The sequence below is a fragment of the Sphaerodactylus townsendi genome, linkage group LG05 (assembly GCF_021028975.2).
Source record: "Sphaerodactylus townsendi isolate TG3544 linkage group LG05, MPM_Stown_v2.3, whole genome shotgun sequence".
NCBI classification, from domain to species: Eukaryota; Metazoa; Chordata; class Lepidosauria; order Squamata; family Sphaerodactylidae; genus Sphaerodactylus; species Sphaerodactylus townsendi.
In genome coordinates this window covers 66,848,948-66,870,954 of record NC_059429.1, presented here as the reverse complement: position 1 = coordinate 66,870,954, position 22,007 = coordinate 66,848,948, and the positions used below count along the sequence as shown (strand labels likewise).

Here is a 22,007-nt window from a genome sequence, read left to right as displayed (position 1 = left end):
ACGGATTTTTGCCTGATGGCATCAACTAGGTTTGGTGAGATTTGGTTTAGGGGGTCCAAAGTTATGGACTCCCAAAAGGGGTGCCCCATCCTCTTTGTTTCCAATGGGAGCTAATAGGAGATGGGGCTACACCTTTGAAGGTCCATAACTTTGGACTCCCTGAACCAAACTTCACCAAACCTGGGTGGTATTATCAGGAGGGTCTCCTGAAGATACTCTTATATTTTGGTGCTGCTAGCTTAATAATTGCACCCCTGACAGGCACCCCCCAATTTCCCCCAGATTCTCCTTTTAAATCCACCCCCTTTGGCATGGATTTAAAGGGAGAATCTGAGGTCCCCAGTTTAAATATTGAAAGTGATGCTGTTTCAGGATGGGGGAGAATCCACCCTAAAACAGCATCACTTTCAATGTTGTTTAAACTAGGGAGCCCAGATTCTCCCTTTAAATCCACCTTAAAGGGAGAATCTGGGGTCCCCAGTTTAAATGACGTTGAGAGTGCTGTTGTTTCTCCCAATTGGGGGGACTGGATACAACACCATAAAATGTTTTCACAGCAGTAATAAAACATTTTGAAAACATTTTCAAAAAATTATTTCTGCTGTGTGGCATGGCCCATTGCTGTGTTCAGATTTGTGAGTTGGGACATGTTCTATAATGTGATGGTGACTTTGAAACAACCTGGTGTAAAAAATCATTGTTTGCTCACGGTGAGGGAGGGCAGCCGCCCATGGGGGGGAGGGCGCAAAACTCAGATTTATGTCCCTGGGCTCCATTTCCCCAGATACGCCTCTGAGTTCTGCTGAAATTTTGCAGTGATTATACATGTTCGAAGGGTCCCAGGACCTCAGGAAATCCTACAGCTATCACTTTCCATTTTTTCCCAGGGGCTACCACACTTACCACTGGGTAGTAACTGCTGCCACCAACAAATCTAAGAGTATCTCCTGCTGGCTGTGTTTGTATATCTAGCGTTCTAAATCTGCCCTGTTGCCACCTTTACACAAACTAGCTACCATGGGGGTGATCTTTAGCACTTTGGGGAACTAACTACTTCTCCTCCCCTTTACCAAAATGTGGAAGCAAGACCAAATAGGTGGGATGTATTTACAAAGCGCAAGCTTCAGGCTGTTAAAAAAAATGCCAGGCAACTTTGCTTTGTTTGTTTTTGTATAGGTTTTGTTCAGTGTCAGTTTTTAATTAACAAGCATGGAAAACTTAAAATAAAGTTTAATAATCAAAATTGCATATATGGTCTGTTCAAGCATCAGGCTAAGGATAAAAATAGTGAAAACAGGCAAACGTTTTATTCTGTACTTTATACTTACCTTAAACAATGGTTAATTAGAATAGGCTAGCAGATCTTGAGAAAGTCAGAATTGTGTAGTGGTTGAGGTGTTGAAACCCCAGGCTAAAATACCCACTTGTTCCATGGAAGATTCCTAGGTGATCCTGGACCAGGCATGAACTCTCAGCTCTGATCCTGGCTAGTATGTGAATGGGAAACCTCCAAAGAATTACCTTCCCTATCTATCTGCCCCCTTGGCTCAGTGTTTAGGCTAGCCTGTGGTTCAGAGGATTGGAGACTTTCCTGCGCTTTCTAAGGCAACAGGGACAGTTTCCTTTCCAAAGCTGAAATAGAAGCTCCCCTCACTGACCCTACTTCAGAGGGTTATCCAGCTGCAGCACTCCCTACTCTGCCTGGGGAACCCAAAGCCTTAGTTGATCAGTTAGCAGAATTCGCGTTTCAGCGTTCAATTTATCAGTTTCAGCACAGGGGTAGGAACCTGTGACTCTCTCCAGATGTTCAGGAACTTCTAATTCCAGCTCCAGCCTATGGCCAATTGGCCATGCTGACAGAGGCTGATGGGAATTGTAGTTCCTGAACATCTGGAGAGCCGCAGGTTCCCTACCCCTGAGCTAGCAACACTGCCAAGTGTGCAAAGAAGAAATGGCACCTCTCTCTGGCCCTAGAGGAACAAGTGGCTGTCATTATGTCCACCACCTCAGACATGGCAGGAGAGGCTTTGGAGTGCTATGGCTGCTGCAAACTACCACCACAGCAACCACCTTTCATCAGAGTCTTAGCTGAAGCATCCAGTGCAGCGGACAACACTTCAGTGGGTCTACCCATGAGTAAATTGGCAGCTGCAGGGAATCCAGCCTTCTCAACTGAGTAAATGGATTTTATCAGGCAGACCTTTATGAAGGTCATGGCATTCTTCTGCTGGGGAGTCACCCTCAGGCATACCGTACCCAACCTTCCTCCTCTTGCCTCTGTCCCCCTTACCAAATTATCCCCAGGTGGCTAAGGACACCACTTCTTGGCCATTAAGGCAAGAAAGATGGGAGAGTAGCTTCTCCAGGTAACCACTTGAATAGGAGCAGGTATCAATGTCCTTGTGTGGAGGAAGAGAGTGAGGTTCTCTCGGATGAAGAGACCACCCCCATTGAAATGCCAGAGCAACCCCTCAGATTTTTTTAAACAGGTGAATTACCAATACCTCCTTGCGAAAGCTGTGACTGCCTCAGATCTGCAGGAAACTGCTCCTAAGGAGGAGTCTTAGTCAAATAGTAAGAATAGAGTAAAGGTAATCAGGAGTTCTTCCCTATAACAGAGGCAGCAAAGTGTTCCCTTTTCCCATTTTCTTCAAAAATCAGTTAAAGAATGGGTTAAACAAACATCAACAAACTTTCCTGCTTTTGTGAGGAAGTGCTACATTCTAACTTAACAGGTTGGGGAGCATCCTTAGGGAACCAGCATGCCCAAGGCTGGTGGTCTACTATGGAGTCCAACATTCTGATAAATCAATTGGAAATCCAAACCAATTTCTTGTTGATCTCTCATTTTAAGTCAAGTCTACAGGGTCAGAACTTACTGTGAGAACCAATGACATCTCGGCCAAAATGTACATCGAAAACCAGGGAAGTTCTAGGTCATCAAAACTCCACTCTGAGGTGCTGAAGATGCTGAAATGGGTGGAAACTGACCTAGCCTCTGTACGAGTAGAACACATCAAGGGGTTGCTCAACGTGGCAGCAGATTGGTTGAGCAGGAGAGTGGTGCTAAACTTTGAAAAAGCACCTTCTGAAGGATCACAGCTCACTCTGGCCAATCAATTCTGGATTTATTTGTGTCTCACCAGAATGTGCAGCTACACAGGTTTTACACCACGTATTTCCATCCACAGGTGAAAGGAAGGCCTTCTTTCACTGATGCCAATCTCACGAAAGCCAAGTATCCTGTTCACTCTAGAGTACTTATATGATGGCCAGTCATTGGGTCTAAAAGGCTCAACCTTAAAGTGTTAGATGATGACCTTGGCCATGGTCCTTCTCTTCCAGCTTACATACCAAGGGGAAAGCATTGTGAAACACCCTCACACCCATCAGTTTCTCAAGGGAGTTATTCAGAATGGTCCCTCAGATTCACAAGTTCCCTATGTGGAGTCTACTCACAGTTCTCACAACACTGACTAAGGCACCATTTGAGCTCATACAGGAGACTGAAATGGCTAGGAATGAAAACACTCTCATGGCAGTAAGGGTTTCAGAGATTGAAGAACTGTCGGTCAGTCAAATCCAAACTCTGTATTTTTCATAAAGCTAAGGTCATCCTAAGAACTGACCCCACATTTATTTATTTATTTATATTTATTAGATTTTGTAGACTGCCTCTTCCCCAAAGGGCTCTAGGCGGTTCACAATACAATAAAAACCAATAAATTACTTTAAAAACATCTAAAAACGTTTAAAGTTCAACATGCAGCATCAATTCCAGTAATAACAGGCTAACCATATTGGTGGCACCTGGTCTTAAGGCCGGACTTAAGGCTGGGAGTGGCTGGTAGTGCCCAAAGATGAAACCACCGGGGGCACTGCCCGAGATGACAAAACCATGGCAGGGCCTCACAAGGGGGCAAGTGACATCAAGATTCCACATGTCCCAAGAACTTTTTGCCATCATTCTGTCCAAATCCAGCTCACAGCAAGAATGTGTGGCATACGCTGGATGTACACCGAGTGCTTGTCTTCATCAGAAGAACAACAGACTTTAGGAACTCTGCCTTAGACATAGTCTTCCCTAGATTGGAGGGCTAATATTCTCCGTAATATCTCTTCTACTTCCCATTTGGGTGGTTGCATGTTGTTATTGTTCAAATTAAAGTGTCAGATATAGTGAGTTGTTTAGCAAAACTGCTGCAGAAAGTATCTACCACAGGAAATAGGAAGTAGAAGAAAAAGTTCCTGCCTTTCTGCACCAAGAGGTGGGAATCACCCACTCAAGATGTCTTCCTGATCTCAGAGGAAGATCTTTCATGGTGAGCATCCAATGGGCCATTCTCTGCATCATACAGTCAGATCACACTTTATCAATGAATTCTCTTTATTTTAAAAAATGGTATCCACATGAATCAAGTTGGAATACAAAATTTATAAAAGTTACAGTCTTTGTCATATCTTGGGAGTTATTTCAGGCATGTGATGGAGACAAAAATCATCCTGGCTAAAATGGAATCCTTTGGAGTACCGATTTCTCTAGTGAAAGCAGCCAATGTCCAGCTTCCTAGTCGGCTCCTTTGTAAGAGGGATATTCTGTATTTAAAAATGACAGTGGTTAACAATTAAAGGAAGTCACATTAAGTACAAAGCATATTTTGCATTAATTAAGAAATTTAAGAAATATTTGACTCAACCTGATTTTCAAATTATAACCCACATAAGATTCAAACACAATTTTAAAGAAATGTATGTCTTAAAAAGCAGAATCCCCCCTGCCAAAAATTCCCAGTGGGGCAGTTTACCAGAGTGTAACATATTCCTTCAATAGCCATCCCAGAAGCGATGTCAACCTGCAAAATAAAATTTTGTTATTAACAGAAGAGAAACATTTTCTGGTTTAGCCTTTTGTATGCTTCCAGCTACAGCTTCAGTTGTAATGTATTAATATGTCACAATGGTTAGATCGAACAATTTAGACTTTATTGCTTTCCTAAGACCAGCAAAGGAGTTGATCCAACATTTCTGTTCTGCCATTAGTAGACATCCACCCTCTACCAAGGGTGTTTTGGAATACCTTCAAGATGCTTTATCGTAGCACAACATTTTCTATGTTTGAGCCTATGAGGTCACATACATACAGAAGATTAGTGAAATGATACAACAAATGTAATAGTTTTGGGACACCTTTATACTGTTTACAGAAAAGAAAATGGTGGGCGCAACTTTACAAAAAGGCAAATCTCGCTAGTAGGCGTCTGGAGAAATGTAAATACTATTTCATCAAAGTGCTATATTTCCCAGTGAACATAATAATGGTTTCGATGGAAGTGGTGCTGAAATAACATTTTAAAATGTTGCCAGAGAATCAGAGGGCTAGGGGTGGGGGGAGGAAGATACTAGGACCCAGCATAAAGAAGGTCCAGAGAGATGAGGCAAATTAATCCACACATCTCTTGAGTTCTTTATGTTGGAAGGGCATTAGACTGTGAAATATTAACCTCATATAACTGCCTCTCTAGCATCTGTATATACATCCAAATAATTCAGTATTTACTTGAAAGCCTGTAAAAATGGTAATTCTATAACAGTGATGGCGAACCTTTTCGAGACCGAGTGCCCAAACTGCAAACCAAAACCCACTTATTTATCGCAAAGTGCCAACATGGCAATTTAACCTGAATACTAAATGGTTGGCTCAAGGCGTGCGTTACATCAAAGGGAGTAAGCTTGGTGGTAGTCGATGAGTTTTGCTTTGAAGCAACTGCGTGCAACTCTTCCAACGTGGGTGAATCATGACCTCTAGGAGGGTTACTTCCAGAAGTCAATTTGCCCCATAGCCAGCAACCGAAGCCATTCCCAGGAGTAAAGGATCATTGCTTTAGATCTCCTTTCGCATGAAAATCAGTGGGGTTTAACAGCGCTTAACAGGGTTAGCTACGCTGCTTCCCCAAAACTAGGTCTTAGGTTTAATGCTAATAATCGAGCCCAGCAGCCCAGGCCAGCCTAGAAATGGGGGCGGGGGGGGGGGGGGAAGAGGTTCTCTGCAAGTGCCCACAGAGAGGGCTCTGAGTGCCACCTCTGGCACCCGTGCCATAGGTTCGCCACCCCTGTTCTATAACCTCCCTCAATACCTTGGTACTACTGATATAGTTTCACTTTTCCCATTCTTGGAATCTGTGGGGGGTGGGGAAGGAACTGTTAAGTGCATATATGCACACAGTCATGATTATGCTGAAAATTGCTTCTTTAAAAACGGCATCTACTTGTTTTATTACAGCTTGTGAAAATAATGTATAGTGTATGTCTTGATTTGCTGAAGATGTTTATTAAAAAGCTCTAATATAAAGTAATTACCTCACTTCCTCTGTTTATGGCCACCTTACTCATTTTCACTGCTATTGGAGCCTTTTAATAGAAAAGAAAACAGGGATTTGTGAGTAATAATATACCAATGAGGATATTCATAATTGTTGAGCAGAATCGTCTGACTTAAGATGAATAAAGACAGTTTTTGTTCACAAAACAGTTAAATTGTATCACAATATATTTTTAAAGACCCTGGTTTAAATGAGAAAGACAAATTCAGGGAAGGTTTAGTTTTTCAGCACGCAACACAAGATGATCCTTCAAAGTTCATCTGTTGGAAAGTTCATCTGTTGGAAAAACCGCTGGATTACATATGGACCTATTATCTAGTATATATGCCATGCTGATCTCTATACAGGAAAAGTGGGATAGAAAAAATTAGTACAGATCCCTGTTTCTAATACAGATTATATTTGTTTTAGATTGTATCAGTCCCACCCCTGGACTGGAACCTGGATGGAACAAAATAAATGTTCTTTAGCAAGTTTCATAGAGGAAAAAAAAGTAATGTGTACTACTTAGTACATTTGCAAAGAACAAAGAGACCTGGGTTCTAATCACCAGTCACCTAGGAAGTTCACTGGATAACCTTGGGCCTATCACTGGATTGTGAGAAAGTTAAAAAGTACATACCCTCAATGAACTTGCAATAAAACAGAAACAAACTCCAACTAAAAAGTCAGAACTCAAATCTGAATTGAAAATCTATATCATGAAAATAAATGTTAGGGTATGATTTATTTTTTGTGTATGATTTTTTTAAATTGGGTTGCTTTGATGTTCTTTAAAAAATAAGTTTGGTGTAGTGAACAGCCATAATTTTGAGAGAGCAAAAAATTATCCTGCAGATGAAACCAGTCAAGTGATGGTGTGCACTGACCCGAGGAACGATTTCTTCAGCTAAAGCCAATGCTCTTTGATAAGCTGCATCACCCTCCTCATTTTGTTGCACCACATGGTTAACTAGCCCAATTGAATAGGCTTCTTGTCCATCAATCTGTCTGCCAGTGAAAATGAGTTCTTTTGCACGGCCTATTCCAATGCATCGTGGTAGACGTTGCGATCCACCTAGGCAAAGGCAAAAAACCACCAGCAGAAGATCACCACACGGATTTTGGGAAGCAAATTCTCTATTGTGGTTCCATATACTGAAACAATAATGGACTTGGATCTTATGCAGTATCTGCACTGCAGAAAGCACTGATACAGGGCTTCTCTGCCTCTGGCTTCCTCCTTGCAACGACCTTTGGGATGTGTTGCTGCATGGAGAAGGTGAAGAAGGCAAAAACAGAACCTTTTCTGCTTGCACTGGAGTAGATTTGCTCCAGTGGAACAGAGGGATAGGATCCAGGCTATGATAATTATCAATCTATAGTTTAAGTTAGCTGGATCCTGCTGTATTGCTTATAACTTATTTCAATGGCCCTAAGGGATTATACTACAAATCCAAGAACCTTCCTTGTGATTGACAGCCCAATCCAGATGAGGGAGCAGAATGGAGTGTAAGAGTGACGTGGTCACGTTTGCCCACTGGCACCTACATTGGCGGGAAGGGCAAGCAGGGTGGTGGGCAGGCCCCATGGAGCTTCTCAGCACCTGAGTGAGAAGAGGCTTCTGCTCCCAGAGTTGTGTCAATGTAAAGGATAATGCCAGCATGGCTGGGGGCAGGCTAGGGGCATCCCCAGGGTGGAGCCAGCAGTAGTTGACTTCCACCAGCCTTTTGACCATGGAATGTCCTTGGTGCAGGCTTATAATTTACACCACAAAAACACGCAGTATAAGTCAAGTATTTCAATGGAGTTTTCTGGGTGGCAGTGGGTACTTCTCCCCTGCTGCTTGCTGCACCAACTGAAGCTCCATTGGAGGCAGGGTGGCGTCAGCTCCCCTGCCGCCATCCCCAGCTGCCACATTTTACAGACAGGTTTCAGTTTTGAACTTTGAAAAGAAAGCATGTGCATGTACCCATTTAAACAAATGGAAATGAAGCAATTGAGCCCCACCCCACCCCACCCCAAAATCTGGATTGGGATGTCAGTATCACTTTGGGACCAGTGACAGGTCCCACCCTACTTTAGCTAAGTGTTCAAGGGAAAGTAGAATAGGTAAAAGTCACCTATCCTTCCTCTAGAGGGCAGTGACTACAGCATGTGCCATTACGAAAGTAGATGTAAGGAACTGTATAAAGCAGCTTTTACCTGCACCTGGGAAAAGTCCTCTGGTTGTCTCAATGAGACCCATTTTTGCAGGTGATGCTGACAGAAAGAGAAAAACACAAGTCACTTTAATACATACATTGTGCTGTTTAATTGTGATAAAATTTTGGTTGAATCATGCCCATGATTGTGCACTGAGGAAAAAAGAAGAGGACACATTATCAACCTGTATCATGTGGTGAATTCAGAAGGACTACCTGTGGAAATTAACGTTGCATACAATCATCATCTGTTGCTGCTTGGCTCATACTTTTGTCTTTTCCACTCGCTTCTCACCCCAAGACTGTGGTCAAACCCTACCTTCAGTTACGTACAATATATGAACTCAGGCACACAAGAAAACCAGGGTTAGTTTCCTGTCCCCTGACTGGGATCCCAAACTAGGATCCTGATTAATGGTAGATGAACTAACTCCAGCTAATTCACACACCTACATTAGTACGTGACACAGTTAGTATTCTTGGCACAGCACCAAAAGGAGTGAGGCATGCATGTGAGCTTGTTCATGCACATTTTTTCTTCATCACTATTAAAAATGTGATATCTGAATGCTGTTTAAGTCTCCCTGCAATACAAAGAGAATATGACAGTGGCTCTGGTGTACAAACCTGCCACACGGAGATCACAAGCTAGCGCCAGTTCCAAGCCTCCGCCCAATGCATAGCCTTCAATTGCAGCAATGGTTGGCATTGGCAGTGAAGCTGTTAAAAATAAGGAAAAAAACATTTCATGTGAAGCAATCACTCAGTAATATTTAGTTATAGTAACTAATGACTGTTAAAAAAAACATGGAGAAATTACTGGTATTCACTTCAAGATATTTTTTCCACTGCTAGGTTAAATGCATTATCATGTTGATGTACCCCAGAAAAAAAGTATCATTCATCTCACAGAAAAAAATGGATCTGTACATAAGAAATCAATTTAGCAAGCCTAGCTAGCACATTGACTCTGCATAGGTAGAACAATTTTATTGATTTAACAGCACAACTAAGAGGTCCTTAGACCAAGTGCTTTTCTCTCCACTGTTCTGAGAATGCACATTCATATCATGACAATAATCACATGAAAATGGCTGTTAATTACTTACCAACACCATCCATTAAGGTTCTGAGCCCCTGAACAAAATGAACAGCTTGAGAATCAGTCATCTGAGCACGTTCTTTTAGGTCAGCACCTACATTTGGAGCAGCAGCAAATAGTTTGATGATATAAAAGGCAATGAAATGAGTTCAGCTGTGTTGCTTCAACACACCAATAATTGCCTTGCAGGCTACAAGAGAATCCTATGCAGAATGTGGTTCACCACACCCTTTTAAAAATTAGTAGGACGTACACTAAATTCTGCAAAAGATCGGCCTGTTTAAATGACAGCTTGCCAACTGATCACAGCTTTCTGGTTTTGGGACACCTTTAGTAGTCTACTGAATCAGTTCTGATGGTACTGTAAATTTCCATGGTATATTCATTAATGAAATGAGATAGAAAACCATATGGCCCAAAGCAATGTTTTTCTATAAGTCTACAATTTTTACCGATTATTTTTTTGGGGGTAGTGCTGGCTGGAATTTCTTACATCAGAAAACATTCTCACCCACCTGCACAAAAAACACCTTTTACATTGCTCTTGATAATCACTACACGAACATTTTCATCATAATGGAGAATGTCAAGGGTTTCATAAAGCTAAGGGGAAAGAATGCAGTCAGAGTTCAGACACAAAATTCTACCAGAGCTCATAACTGTATGGTTAATTTTATTTGGTGACTGTTCCTGAAAATTGATTAGAAGCTTTACCTTGAAGGAACAGAACCTTATACAACAAAGTATGTGAAAGCTAGCCATTATAGCACATTATTATAGCAGTGGCTTAGCACATTCAGCTATACTGGATCTTCACAATTCAGGCATTTCATCTTGCTACTACATTGTATAGCACTGTTCTAAGCTTACTGTATGAGCAATTTATTCATTCCTCAACATGGCTTCACTGTAACATCATGGTTTCCATTAAAAAGATTCTTCAGAATAAATTACTTGAGAATTATGCCCTAGAACACAGACAAATATTCAAATTGTGTTTATATAACTGAAAATTAAAGTAACACTTTTACAGTACTTACTTCGTTCACAAACACTTTACCCAGTGAATTTTTGGCATGCGGTCTGTTCATTTGAATTTCTGCAATGCCTTTAGTTAAAAAAAGAAAAGAACAAGTGACCCCATGTTTAAGTATATCACAGAGCATCACAAGAACTTTTATCTGATATTTGCTGCTTCCTGGAGTATTTCCCATTGCAAATGAAGGAACAAATACAATTTAAACCACTATAACCACTCTTTCTGGGTGGAAATCATTTTCTGCTGAAATCAAAGAGGCCTGAATTCAAAAGAAAGGGTTTAGATTGAAACGGTGGATTAGATATTACAGCTAGTTCCGAACTAAGTTTCTTGTGCATAGACCAGCGGAACTTTGCCCTGGACCACACTCGCTCCTTCATCAGCAGGGCAGAATCACTGCTGATTTCTGACAGTGTCCTCGTCCATACATCATTTATCCCCAAAAGAAGGCCCCTCCCAAGTCATCCTGTCTGCAAAATAATTGTTAGTGTTGTTGTTGTTTTAATTAAGTCCATATGGCACTGAGCAGCCCTGTTGCATAATACAGTTTTCTAATACTGTTTATTTTCGGGACAGAGATTTGCGGTTGGAAAAGTAGTATTTTTAAACGCTATCGTGAAAATTACAGGCACTTGCCCACACATGAACGCTTTCTTCCGGTGCCTGTTTTAGGGGGCCCCTCAAAAAAAAAAGAAAGAAAGAAAAAAGAAACTGCGGTTGTAGCAAATACAGAGCTATTCCTCCCCCACCGCCAATGCTTTCGTGCTCTTTCTATTCTACCGCAGACAACAGGAGAAAGAAACTCGCTCTTCCCGTTTGCGTGGGGAGGTATGAAGTTCGTGTATGCTTTATTTTAAAGGATTAATTGTATTTCGAAGGCCCTGCCGAAGAGGATACCAGTCGAGTGAACTCTGAGGCTTCCAAGTGTTCCACTCACCGCAGTTCGCCTCCCCATGAACTTGTAACAGGATCTCTTTTTTCCTCCCCGCGGACATGCATCTTTTGGGAAACTTGCCAGATGTCTCGAGACATACTGCCGACAGCGCCCGAAACCACCCGCCTGCTCTCCCCAGTGGAAGCATGGCCTCTCTTTGCTGACTCCCTGCGCCTTTGCTGCCTTCCTTGCTTCCTTCTCGCCGGCCCGTCCGCCGAGACAGGGGCAGAGTGGAACAGTCCCGCCCCCTTTCCAAGTGGCTCTCTCCATACGACTAGCTTCCGCGTAGAAACTAAGGCGTGTGGGTGGAAATGTTTTTTTTTCTGTCACAGGAAGGGATCAAAAGTATCCTTCCCAGAGTTTTACACTTATCAAATCTGAATCGGCTACACGACTAAGGACACTTCCGTACATGTACTTTCAATGCACTTTCACAATTGTTTGCAAGCGGATTTTGCTATTTCGCACAGTAAAATTCAGCTGCAAAGTGGATTGCAAGTGCATTATTCTGCATGTGTGGAAGTGTCCTTTAGATATTAGAGATACAAGCATCTGCTAGTTCATCTGGCTAATTTAGGAGCAGCCATTGTGACATGAAAGTGGAGTGATGCTTGACTCAGTAAAACAATCCATTTCATCCAGGGTTGCTAAGTGGCCTGGAGAAAAAGGTGCTGAATGTATTAATAGAGGTTTAAGTATTGTAGCTGGAAATGGGCGGAGGATTGAAACGTTTATGCTAAACATAAATCCTTTTGTAATGTTAATAAAGGAGTAAATTGCGGTATTGTCCGAATTTTGGGCCACCTTATCATCCCACGATACTACACAAAACTGGAACTCAGAGGATTGGTTTACATTAGGACTTGCATGGGAGACCTCTGAGAAACTGTAACGGCACCTGAACATCTCTTGCCTTCAAAATCCTATAGTGTTCCATAAAATACCTGGTATATGATGACACTTTCTGCCACTAAATAAGATTACTTGGAAAATAACATTCTATTACGCCTCCAATAAACTCAAATCTCCAATACGTGAAGAGGATATTTTCCCCCAGGCCAATTGGCCACCCTAGTTTCAACCATTTATTTAAGATCTTATATCTTAATGATGGAACCAGGCATGACTTTCTCAGAAAGATGTTACATAAAATCAGAGGCGTAACAAGGGGGGAAAGTGCCCAGTGCACCAGTGCACTAGTGCATGGTATTCTGCATAGCCCCAGACAGTAAAACTTTTATTCACATTTGCCAAAGCTACCGCCAGGAATTCACTGAAGTGGCCAGCTTAACCCTGGGTTTGCCATCTCACACTCTAAAAATTAGCTGGTGAAGAACAATTTTGTTTCTTCTCATTCTTTATGGAAGCTCCCGCTTGAAATTATACAGTTCAGGCACAAATCGATGGATTAGGTCTTCCTATTAGCGATCAAAATTGATTTGATTGAGAAAAAGCCTTCGGGAGGTTTTGTTAAATGAAGTTCTGTCCCAGTGTGCTCGATTACAGTGTGTGTGTGTGTGTGGGGGGGGTGTTGTTGTTGTTGTTGTTGTTGTTGTTACTTATTTGGCGTGATGAGAATTAGCAATGTGGAATAACAACACAAAGCATAACCGCTTATACTTATAGGTGGTAAGTTGCTGCTGATAAAGACAAGGGAAAATCCAGCGAGGGTACCTTGTAAAAGAGTCCTAAAAAAAACTGAGTCACGACCCATTTCTCCCAATAGCTAATATTAACTGACTTTCAAAGACCTGGAGATGGCGCTCACAAGCCAGCATATCGTTTTAGTATTAGGGATAGTTTTGCTTTAAGAGAAAGGAGGCGGGAGCTGAGCGGGGGAGAGTCGTCTCCGCCTTCAACCTTTGCCTTCTTTTCCATCAAACAAGTTTAGTGAGCTCGCGAGCTGCAGTTCGTTTTATCTGACGGTGGTCGCGGTGGTGCATTTGGGGACCCATCAGCGGCGTATGACAATGGCAACATCTGCTCTAACGCCGGCGCTAGAACGGAGGGTGTTTGTGGTGGGAGTCGGCATGACCAAGGTAGTGGAAAGGGGCTTGGTTCCTGTGTCCTTTGACCCCTGGCTCTGATGGCAAGAGGACAGGAGGGGCTTCAGACGGGCACCCTTTCCCTGAATTGGGGTTTTGTGACAGTTTAAAGACTGGGGCAGCTATTCTTAACAGGAATGATTAAGAAGGGCACAATTGTATTCAGGCCACTTTATTAGAGGCATTTATTAGATCATTTTATTAATGGATTCTCGCTGGGCAGGTGGGTGTGTACATACAGGTAGGTGAAAAAAATATGAAAGAAAAAATGTACACAGCTGAATCAAGGTGTAGGAAATATTGGGTAATACCATTATGTAAAGGCTAAGAGTAATCAAGAGGAGTATAAAGATCAGTTGCAATGTTAATAATTGCCAGTATTTCTGGTTTTGCAATCCGTGGTGACGGGGGGGGGGGAGTTTTGTGGCAGCTGGGGATGCCTCCACAGGGGTTTCAGGTGGCATAGGAAGCAAGAAAACCAGCAGAAACGCCTGGCTGCCCTGCAACACCCCCCTTCCCCTGTGCAGCCCAGTGGGCTGTGCCACACTTTTAGCTGGTGCAAGTTTATACCAGCCAAAGGGGTCTTTCTGTGTTGAAAGACCACAGGAAGCCAATCAATGTCACTTCCACCCCAGGGACAGTTCCTGTAATAACCCCACAAGCACTGCCATGGGCTCTTGCACCGGAGGAGTGCTGGCACAGCAGGTGTTTCCACATTTGAGCACCACAGAGCTGCGTGGTGCCCCACAGCAGGTTTTAGTGCCTCTCCTGGTGGCATATTTGCCCTTTGTGCTGGCGTACGGGCACTGGCGCACATTCACACTGCTTCTATAACTCCCAACCCCCCCTGGATTGCATTGGATTACCTGTAATGTCGGAGGAATTGCAAGCTCTGCTTCTCCAGGCAGTATCAAACTTTGGTGAATTCTCATTCATGAGATTCACCCTGGAAACTTTTCTTTTCCTTAAGAATCATGACTCTTAGTTCCATGGTGGTTTGTCCTGAGACATAAAAATGTTTCCCCAGCGTTTCATATATGTTAATAAGTGTAATATCAGAGTTGTGACAATTTATTGTTTTTCTGTATATATTATGTAACGTGTAGAAGGCCATTGTTGGTCCATGATGGTAGATATCACAATAGAGCAGCAAAGGAGGTCTGGCAACTCCACGCAGCCTCGGGAGACCTACATGCGGCTCTTTCAGCCTCATAACAATGGCTCCACGCATTGGGCTACAAAGGAGGTCGGAGGGATAGTGTGGGTGTGTCCCTCCAGCCATTGGAGGGATCCAAAAATTTTAATAACAGGTTCTGATGGTGGTGGGATTCAAACAGTGGCGCTGCCGCACGCACGCACCTCCAGTCCCTATTGGGCAGGGAGGTTGCTTTAGTAACCCCTTCTCGGCATTCAGAAAAAATTAGTAACCACTTCTAGAGAAGTGGTGAGAACTGGTTATTTATTATTATTATTATTATTAATTATTAGGTTTATAAACCGCCCTCCCCCGAAGGGCTCAGGTTGGATCCCACCTCTGCCTCCAGCCCTCCAGAGCAGCGCTGGAAGGAAAGGTGAGTGGAAGGGCTGAACTGGAGGCGGCTCCTTGCGTGAGGGTGCCGCTTTTCACGTCCCCTCCACTCACCTCTCCTTCCCAGCAAGCTGCTCTGGAAAGGAACTGGAGGGAACACATGCCTCCATGCTGCTCCATCCGGACCCCTCAGGGTTGCTGAGGTAGCATGAGCGTATCCCTCCAGAGCAGCCGCCATCCCCCCTCTGACATCCCCGCAGCCGCCATCCCCTCTCTGCCCCATGGAGCAGGTGGCTGCCTGCTCCGTTGGGCAGAGGGGGTTTCCCACCACCCTCCCCACTGCCTCCTCCCTGCAGCGCTAAAGAGGCTGGGTGTGGCACTCAGGTGCAGTGCCGCGACCACTGGTCCTGGGTACCCCTGCGCCCCACAGGTGAGTGGAGGGGCCAAACCAGAGGTGGCTCGGTAGATCTTCAGGGCCGTGGAAAATGGGTCCAAATGGCTCTTTGGGTGGTAAAGGTTGCCGACCCCTGCATTAGAGGATAAGCCCAAAATGGTAGTACCTAGTATATCCATCTGTTGTTACTAGGTGCTATACTATATTGTGTTTCACATAAAAATGTTATTTTGGTCAGTTGAAGTGCAGTAGATGAGAAAATTGTATGCTTCCACATTAGAATATAGTCCCGAACAAATGTGAGAATTATCATTCATTTTTACACAGTCAAAACCATTATTTTGTGTATTATTGAACATGGTATTTTGATACAAGAGCATCTTTGCCAAAATGTATTTTTACTTTCAAACGGATGGGGGTGAGCAGGGTTAAGCAGGCGCTAGGACCCAGGTAGAGCATGCTACCACAAAGAAGGTCCAGCATACTTTGTTCTGTGGCAGAGGAATATACAATCTACTAACATCTTTATGTGAAACAGAGTATAGTTTTGTCAAAAGGCCAACCCGCATTATACTGCATCTTGTCAATTAATTGTGTTTACAGTAATTATATTTAAAGTGCTAAGCAAATAATGTATTTACTAAATGCTCATCTGAATAGTAAGTTCATTTAAAGAAGGTCTATCTTGATCCTACCCAATCTGTTTTATTATTTTATTTAATATATTTGTAAATCATTTCTTTTCAATAAAAACTTTATAGTAAAAAAAATTACTAGCTATGTTTGGTGGGAGAGTTCACAATGCTAATTATATTTGATTATCCTTTAGATTGAACACCTAGAAACCATAACAAAAGTAGGTAATAAGTATAACTTTATCCCCTGTCCAGTTACATAAGAGATTCGGCCCTGTTTCCCATCTGGCAGTTGCACAGAATTCTTTAATTTGAACAGTGGTTAAGCAAAAATCTGCTTTTATGTAGGCACAAACTGAAATGGAGCAGGTATCTTCTTGACCAGATTAAGTGAAATTACCAGAAAGCATCAGATAAGATGGTGCACAAGATGTCTTAAAAATTATGAGAAAATATCATTTAACGGTAGGAATTGAGCTTTGTAGGAAAAGGGTTGCGTTTGTGGATTGTAATGTTGAGACTGGAGTTAATGGATGATGTCATCCGTAATCTCCTCCATACTGGTTGGTATGGAAATGGATTAGGATGTGAAATGTGAAGGAATTACACCTGTAATGACTTCCTATGGACCTGGATGAGAATGTGAATGCGGTTGAGATATGACCAGATCAAAATGAATGTAGGAATCTGACGAAATCATGTTTTTGTGTTCTTTTGATGTTGTCTTTCTTTTCAACAGTTTGAAAAGCCGGGGTCCCGTGAAGGTTTTGATTATCCTAACATGGCTAAAGAAGCAGGTAACAGCCATTGTTTTTGAGTTTTAGAACCCAGTCAATAACTTTTCTGCAGCGCACAGCACTGTGTGAGCATTGCTTGCAGTTCCTTCAGCCCTTGAGAACCCTGGGCTTACTTGGGATCAGAAAGATAGATGGACCAGTCCCTGCATTGATGCTGCTGTGCTTGAGAGGGATTGTAGTATCCTCTGGTGAAGATCCACAGATTTCTTTATTGGCCAATTGCCTGATCAGGAGTTGTTGTAACTACACAAGCCTTTCAAGCCACAGTGCCAGCTTCTGTACAGGTAGGGCTGCAGTTGATAAAGGTTCAGCTACCTTGATAATGTTAGAGATGGGATGTGGGGAGGATTATGTCAGCACAGTGGATAACTTTTGTCTGATAAACAGTTCTGACTCATATATGCTTACCTGGATGTTCTCCCATTGTGTTCCACAGTGCCTACTCATCTGTAAGCATGCATGACCATAAAAACACTTCTGAAAGATATGTTGGTTGCACAACAATGGAATTGGCGGGGTGGGTGGGATGAAAGATACACATAAATTTAGGCAGTGAAGCATGAGTAGATTCTGGTTAATATGACTCTCATTTGTTAGAAAAATAAATAAATTGTAGACTGTCCCTTTTTGACAGGACAACTGGCCAAGTACCACTGGCAGTGAGTTTAATGATTGTATCAGCTTGAAAAAGTCTTGCTTCAGTTAAAGAACGTGACCTTAGTGATATGTGCACTGCATTTATCCATATGCTTCTCTACATCATGTAATGTTATCCTTGCAGATGTGTTACTGAGGGCCATTGAGGTTATTGCATAGAGCAACAAATGTCTTTGAACTGGTCTAAGTCTCGTTAAGTACTTGTTACTTAATCCACTTAGAGGTGAAATCAAAACATTCATCTTTACTTTTAGAAAACTTTCTAAACTGTTAATTTATTAAATCTTACAAGATATATTTTCAAGAAAGGCTTCACAATTTTTAAACCCATTTAGGTCAGAAGGCACTTGCTGATGCAGGTATTCCTTATTCAGCTGTGGAGCAGGCTTATGTGGGCTATGTTTATGGTAAGTAATGCTATTTGCTAAGGGCTTGATACTCATCCTGGCTCCTGCCAAATTTTATTCCTGCAATTATGCCTTTTGTCCACTAGCTGGCATGAAAGAATTACCTAAATGCACTTACCGTATATACTCATGTATAAGTTGACCTGCATATAAGTCGAGGCACCTAATTTTACCACAAAAAACTGGGAAAACTTATTGACTTGTGTATAAGTCGAGGGTTGGAATTGTAGCAGTTACTGGTAAATTTCAAAAATAAAAATAGATACCAATAAAATTACATTAATTGAGGCATCAGTACGTTAAATGTTTTTGAATGTTTATTTAAAAGAAAAACAGTAAATTAGCTCTGTAAGTGGAAAAGAGGGTCAACAAAACAATATGGTCTCAACAATAACTTTAAAAGTACAAAAACCTTAGCTCAATCAGCAACCAAGCTAAAACACAAGAATTAAAATCCTTCAAAACTGGATTTTTGGTCAGGGGAGGAATGTTTATGTTAGCAGTGCCATTTTAAGAGTATCACAGGAGACCCTCCTGATGTTTCCCAGATTTGTATTGAAGTTTGGTTCAAGGGGTCCAAAGTTATGGACCCTCAAAATGTAGCCCCATCTACTATTAGCTCCCATTGGAAACAATGGGGGATGGGGGCACCTCAAAGTTATGGACCCCCTGAACCAAACTTTACCAAACTTGGATGGTATCATCAGGAGAGTCTCTTGAAAAATCCCTGAAATTTTGGTGCCACTAGCCTAAAAACTGTGCCCCCTGGGGCCGACAAAGTAAAAACCCTTTTAAAATACACCTCACTCACGTATAAGTCGAGTGGGGCTTTTTCAGCACAAAAAATGTGCTGAAAAATTCAACATATATGCGAGTATATACAAATACAAAAATACTTAAGTCAGTATTCAGTTGTCTCAGTAACTACTGGTCACAGTTCTTTAATTCTTCTCAGAAATTTAATTTACAAGGAAGCTACCAATAAAATGATCCCTGGCCCGAAATCAGTCTGGCTGACCTCGACCAGAGGCAGGACTTCTTCAGTCCTGGCACCAGCCTCGTGGAATGCTCTATCCAGTAGAGAGCAAGAACCCATGGGATTTATCTCAATTCTGCCGGATTGTATATCCAGTGGAGATGTTCACCTCCATGTAGCCCTATATCAGTTTAGAACAGAATGGTATTATATCCAGTTGGCCTCCCTCTTTCTCTTACTGTTTTTTTCTATTTTTCTTCTTATTTCTTCGTTTCCCCCCCGCCCACACTTTTTCTGCTTATTTAGGTTTATTAATTAGCTCCCTCCCTCCCTTCCCAGGGCTGTGTATAAGGAAAGGCTGCGGCACCATAAGATCCAATTTGATGTGATATATGCAGTTGCTTTTATTGTACAAATACATGGCTATGAACCACTCTGAATATTTGCACACAACCTGGCTAGCAGTCATAGGCTTTATAGTATAGGAATCGGTTGTGGCAGAAACTTGAGAGCTTGGGGACAGATAAAATATTACTAACCTTGATAAGACTGTTACATCATGATACTACCTGTCAAGTCAAGTTCACCTCTGTAGGAGAGTTCACTTCCAAAATTACCATAACCAATGGCATAAAACAAGGCTGTGTGTTGGCCCAACATTATTTAATTTATTTCTAAATGATCTGGCTCCCAAATTAAAAGCAGTAATTTGCACTTCCCAGTTATGGGCAACACCTTAATTCCCATCTTGCTTTATCAGATGACATGATATTGCTTTCTAGAGTAGGCTTAAATCGTCTCCTGGAGAAATGCTTATTGCACAGACAACCCTCAATACTACAAAACCCAAAATTATGGCAGTTTCCAATAAGTCTAAACCTCATAGGTGGATTTTACAATTGAACAAATGAAATTGTTTAAATATTTGGGGATTTATTTCCAGTCTAATGCCAAATGGGTTCACCATAGAAATGCTGCAGTGAAGGGCTGTTCTACTACTGTTGCAGCAGTGAGTCAGTTTTTCTATTCCAGAGGACAGAAGTATATTCCTGCAGCTTTAAAGGTTTATCAAGCCAAATCTTCTGTATGTGGTGCCATTATGGATCAGCTCATGGAGTAATACAGTAGAGAGGGTTCAATCATTGTTTCTCTATAAAATATTTGGGGTACCTCACTGTGTACCATATGTGGCTTTGTGCTTGGAGGCTGGTTTGCAGCTTTTAACAACAACAACAACAACAATAATAATAATAATATAGTTTGGATTTATATCCCCCCTTTCTCTCCTGCAGGAGACTCAAAGGGGCTTACAATCTCCTTGCCCTTCCTCCCCTCACAACAAACACCCTGTGAGGTAGGTGGGGCTGAGAGAGCTCCGAGAAGCTGTGACTAGCCCAAGGTCACCCAGATGGCGTGTGTGGGAGTGTACAGGCTAATCTGAATTCCCCAGATCAGTCTCCACAGCTCAGGCGGCGGACCTGGGAATCAAATCCGGTTCCTCCAGATTAGATACACAAGCTCTTAACCTCCTACGCCACTGCTGCTTCTAACTAGGTCATGGCTACTTGTCTTTGAGTTCTGCGTAACTTTATGTTTTTGCGCTGAGTCCAGTAGCTTACTCTGTAGTGCCTTACCAGATCTCCAAGTTTCTGAATGGTGGAGGACAATTATTGGCAAACTCACCACTCTTGTTTTATCACTGGAGGCCCTTCTTAAGCTTGAGCCTCAAGAAACATTAAGGGAAATTAAAAAGACTCTTTGATCAAAGATACTTTGGCATCATTCTGGTGGTTGGCAAGATGACTATATATATCTACTGCAGCTACCTGATTCTAAGAATCAATGGGCCCTCACTAGGGCCAGGTGTAATGTGTTTTCCCCAGCTCTTCTACAGGGCTTCCTGGCAGTTCTCCTATATTGGATAGATTATGTCCATATTGTCCAACTCTTATCGAAACACTTGAACATATTTTGCTCAGCTGCTGTTTCTTCTTCTTCTTCTTCTTCTTCTTCTTCTTCTTCTTCTTCTTCTTCTTCTTCTTCTTCTTCTTCTTCTTCTTCTTCTTCTTCTTCTTCTTCTTCTTCTTCTTCTTCTTCTTCTTCTTCTTCTACAACGACGACGACTACTACTACTACTACTACTATTACTACTACTACTACTACTTTAGGAAACCGAGCCAGCTGGAGAACAGGCCTTCCTGTTCTATGGGAACTACATTTCCCAGGGTCTACATTTCCCTGTTCTCCAGCCAGCTCGGTTTCCTAAAGTAAGTGTGGTAGGGGCGCTGCGGGGGGAAGGGGGAGGGGCCGGTGGGAATTTTGTGCCCCCCATGTGACCCAAATCCGTGCGCTCGGTGCGTTGCGCACTCCCTGTTCCCCTGGTAGCTTCCCCGCTGTAAAGCATTGACTAAATTAAACATGTTGGAAGAAAATAAAATTAATCATGATGATAATGACCACTATATCACTGTGTCAGCTCTTCTTATTTTCTTATAAAGGTGACTCAACCTGTGGTCAGAGGGCAATTTATCACAGTTTAGGACTAACGGGCATTCCCATTGTGAATGTGAACAACAACTGTGCTACTGGATCATCGGCATTATTTATGGCCAGACAACTAATCCAGGGAGGTGAGTTACACTTATTTACCCCTACAAATCAATCATAGCAGAACATTGTTCTACAATCAAAGGAGCCTTTCTCTGAGCAGGCTTTTTGTTGAACACAAACCTATTCCAGTTTCTTAATATTTTCATTTGAGGACTAGATTTCCTTTTATTCCCTCTAACTGAAAGTGTGCTTTAATGAAATCATTATTGTAGCATATGAGCAAATGAAGTGGATTCTCTGTACAACATCACAGGATGTTTTTAAAGCTCATGGAAATTTAATATCCACTGTAAAGATACTTTGCTATATTACTGTTTAAC

At 42.2% G+C, this 22,007-nt stretch overlaps 2 protein-coding genes across 3 annotated transcripts in view; one reads left to right on the top strand and one right to left on the bottom strand.

Annotated features, from left to right (window-relative positions):
• Positions 1-4,369: 4,369 nt before the first annotated feature.
• On the bottom strand, positions 4,370-11,885 carry ECHDC2 (enoyl-CoA hydratase domain containing 2). The gene is made up of 10 exons (XM_048499035.1): positions 11,642-11,885; positions 10,706-10,773; positions 10,181-10,268; positions 9,673-9,759; positions 9,191-9,283; positions 8,565-8,621; positions 7,250-7,437; positions 6,358-6,408; positions 4,806-4,853; positions 4,370-4,596 (listed from the first exon to the last, which is right to left on the bottom strand). Exons 1-10 carry the CDS (start codon positions 11,784-11,786, stop codon positions 4,540-4,542), a joined length of 882 nt encoding a protein of 293 aa, XP_048354992.1. The 5' UTR covers positions 11,787-11,885; the 3' UTR covers positions 4,370-4,539.
• Positions 11,886-13,499: 1,614 nt separating this feature from the next.
• Positions 13,500-22,007, top strand: part of SCP2 (sterol carrier protein 2) — a 37,451-nt gene continuing 28,943 nt past the window's right edge. The window contains exons 1-4 of one of the 2 annotated variants that reach the window (XM_048497022.1): positions 13,500-13,677; positions 16,980-17,037; positions 18,030-18,101; positions 21,576-21,707. In XM_048497022.1, the coding sequence (XP_048352979.1) occupies positions 13,603-13,677; positions 16,980-17,037; positions 18,030-18,101; positions 21,576-21,707 (337 nt within the window). In that variant the 5' untranslated portion in view covers positions 13,500-13,602. Of the gene's footprint in view, positions 13,678-16,979; positions 17,038-17,173; positions 17,322-18,029; positions 18,102-21,575; positions 21,708-22,007 lie in introns of those variants that run through there. The other variant, XM_048497023.1, reaches the window with a different exon arrangement.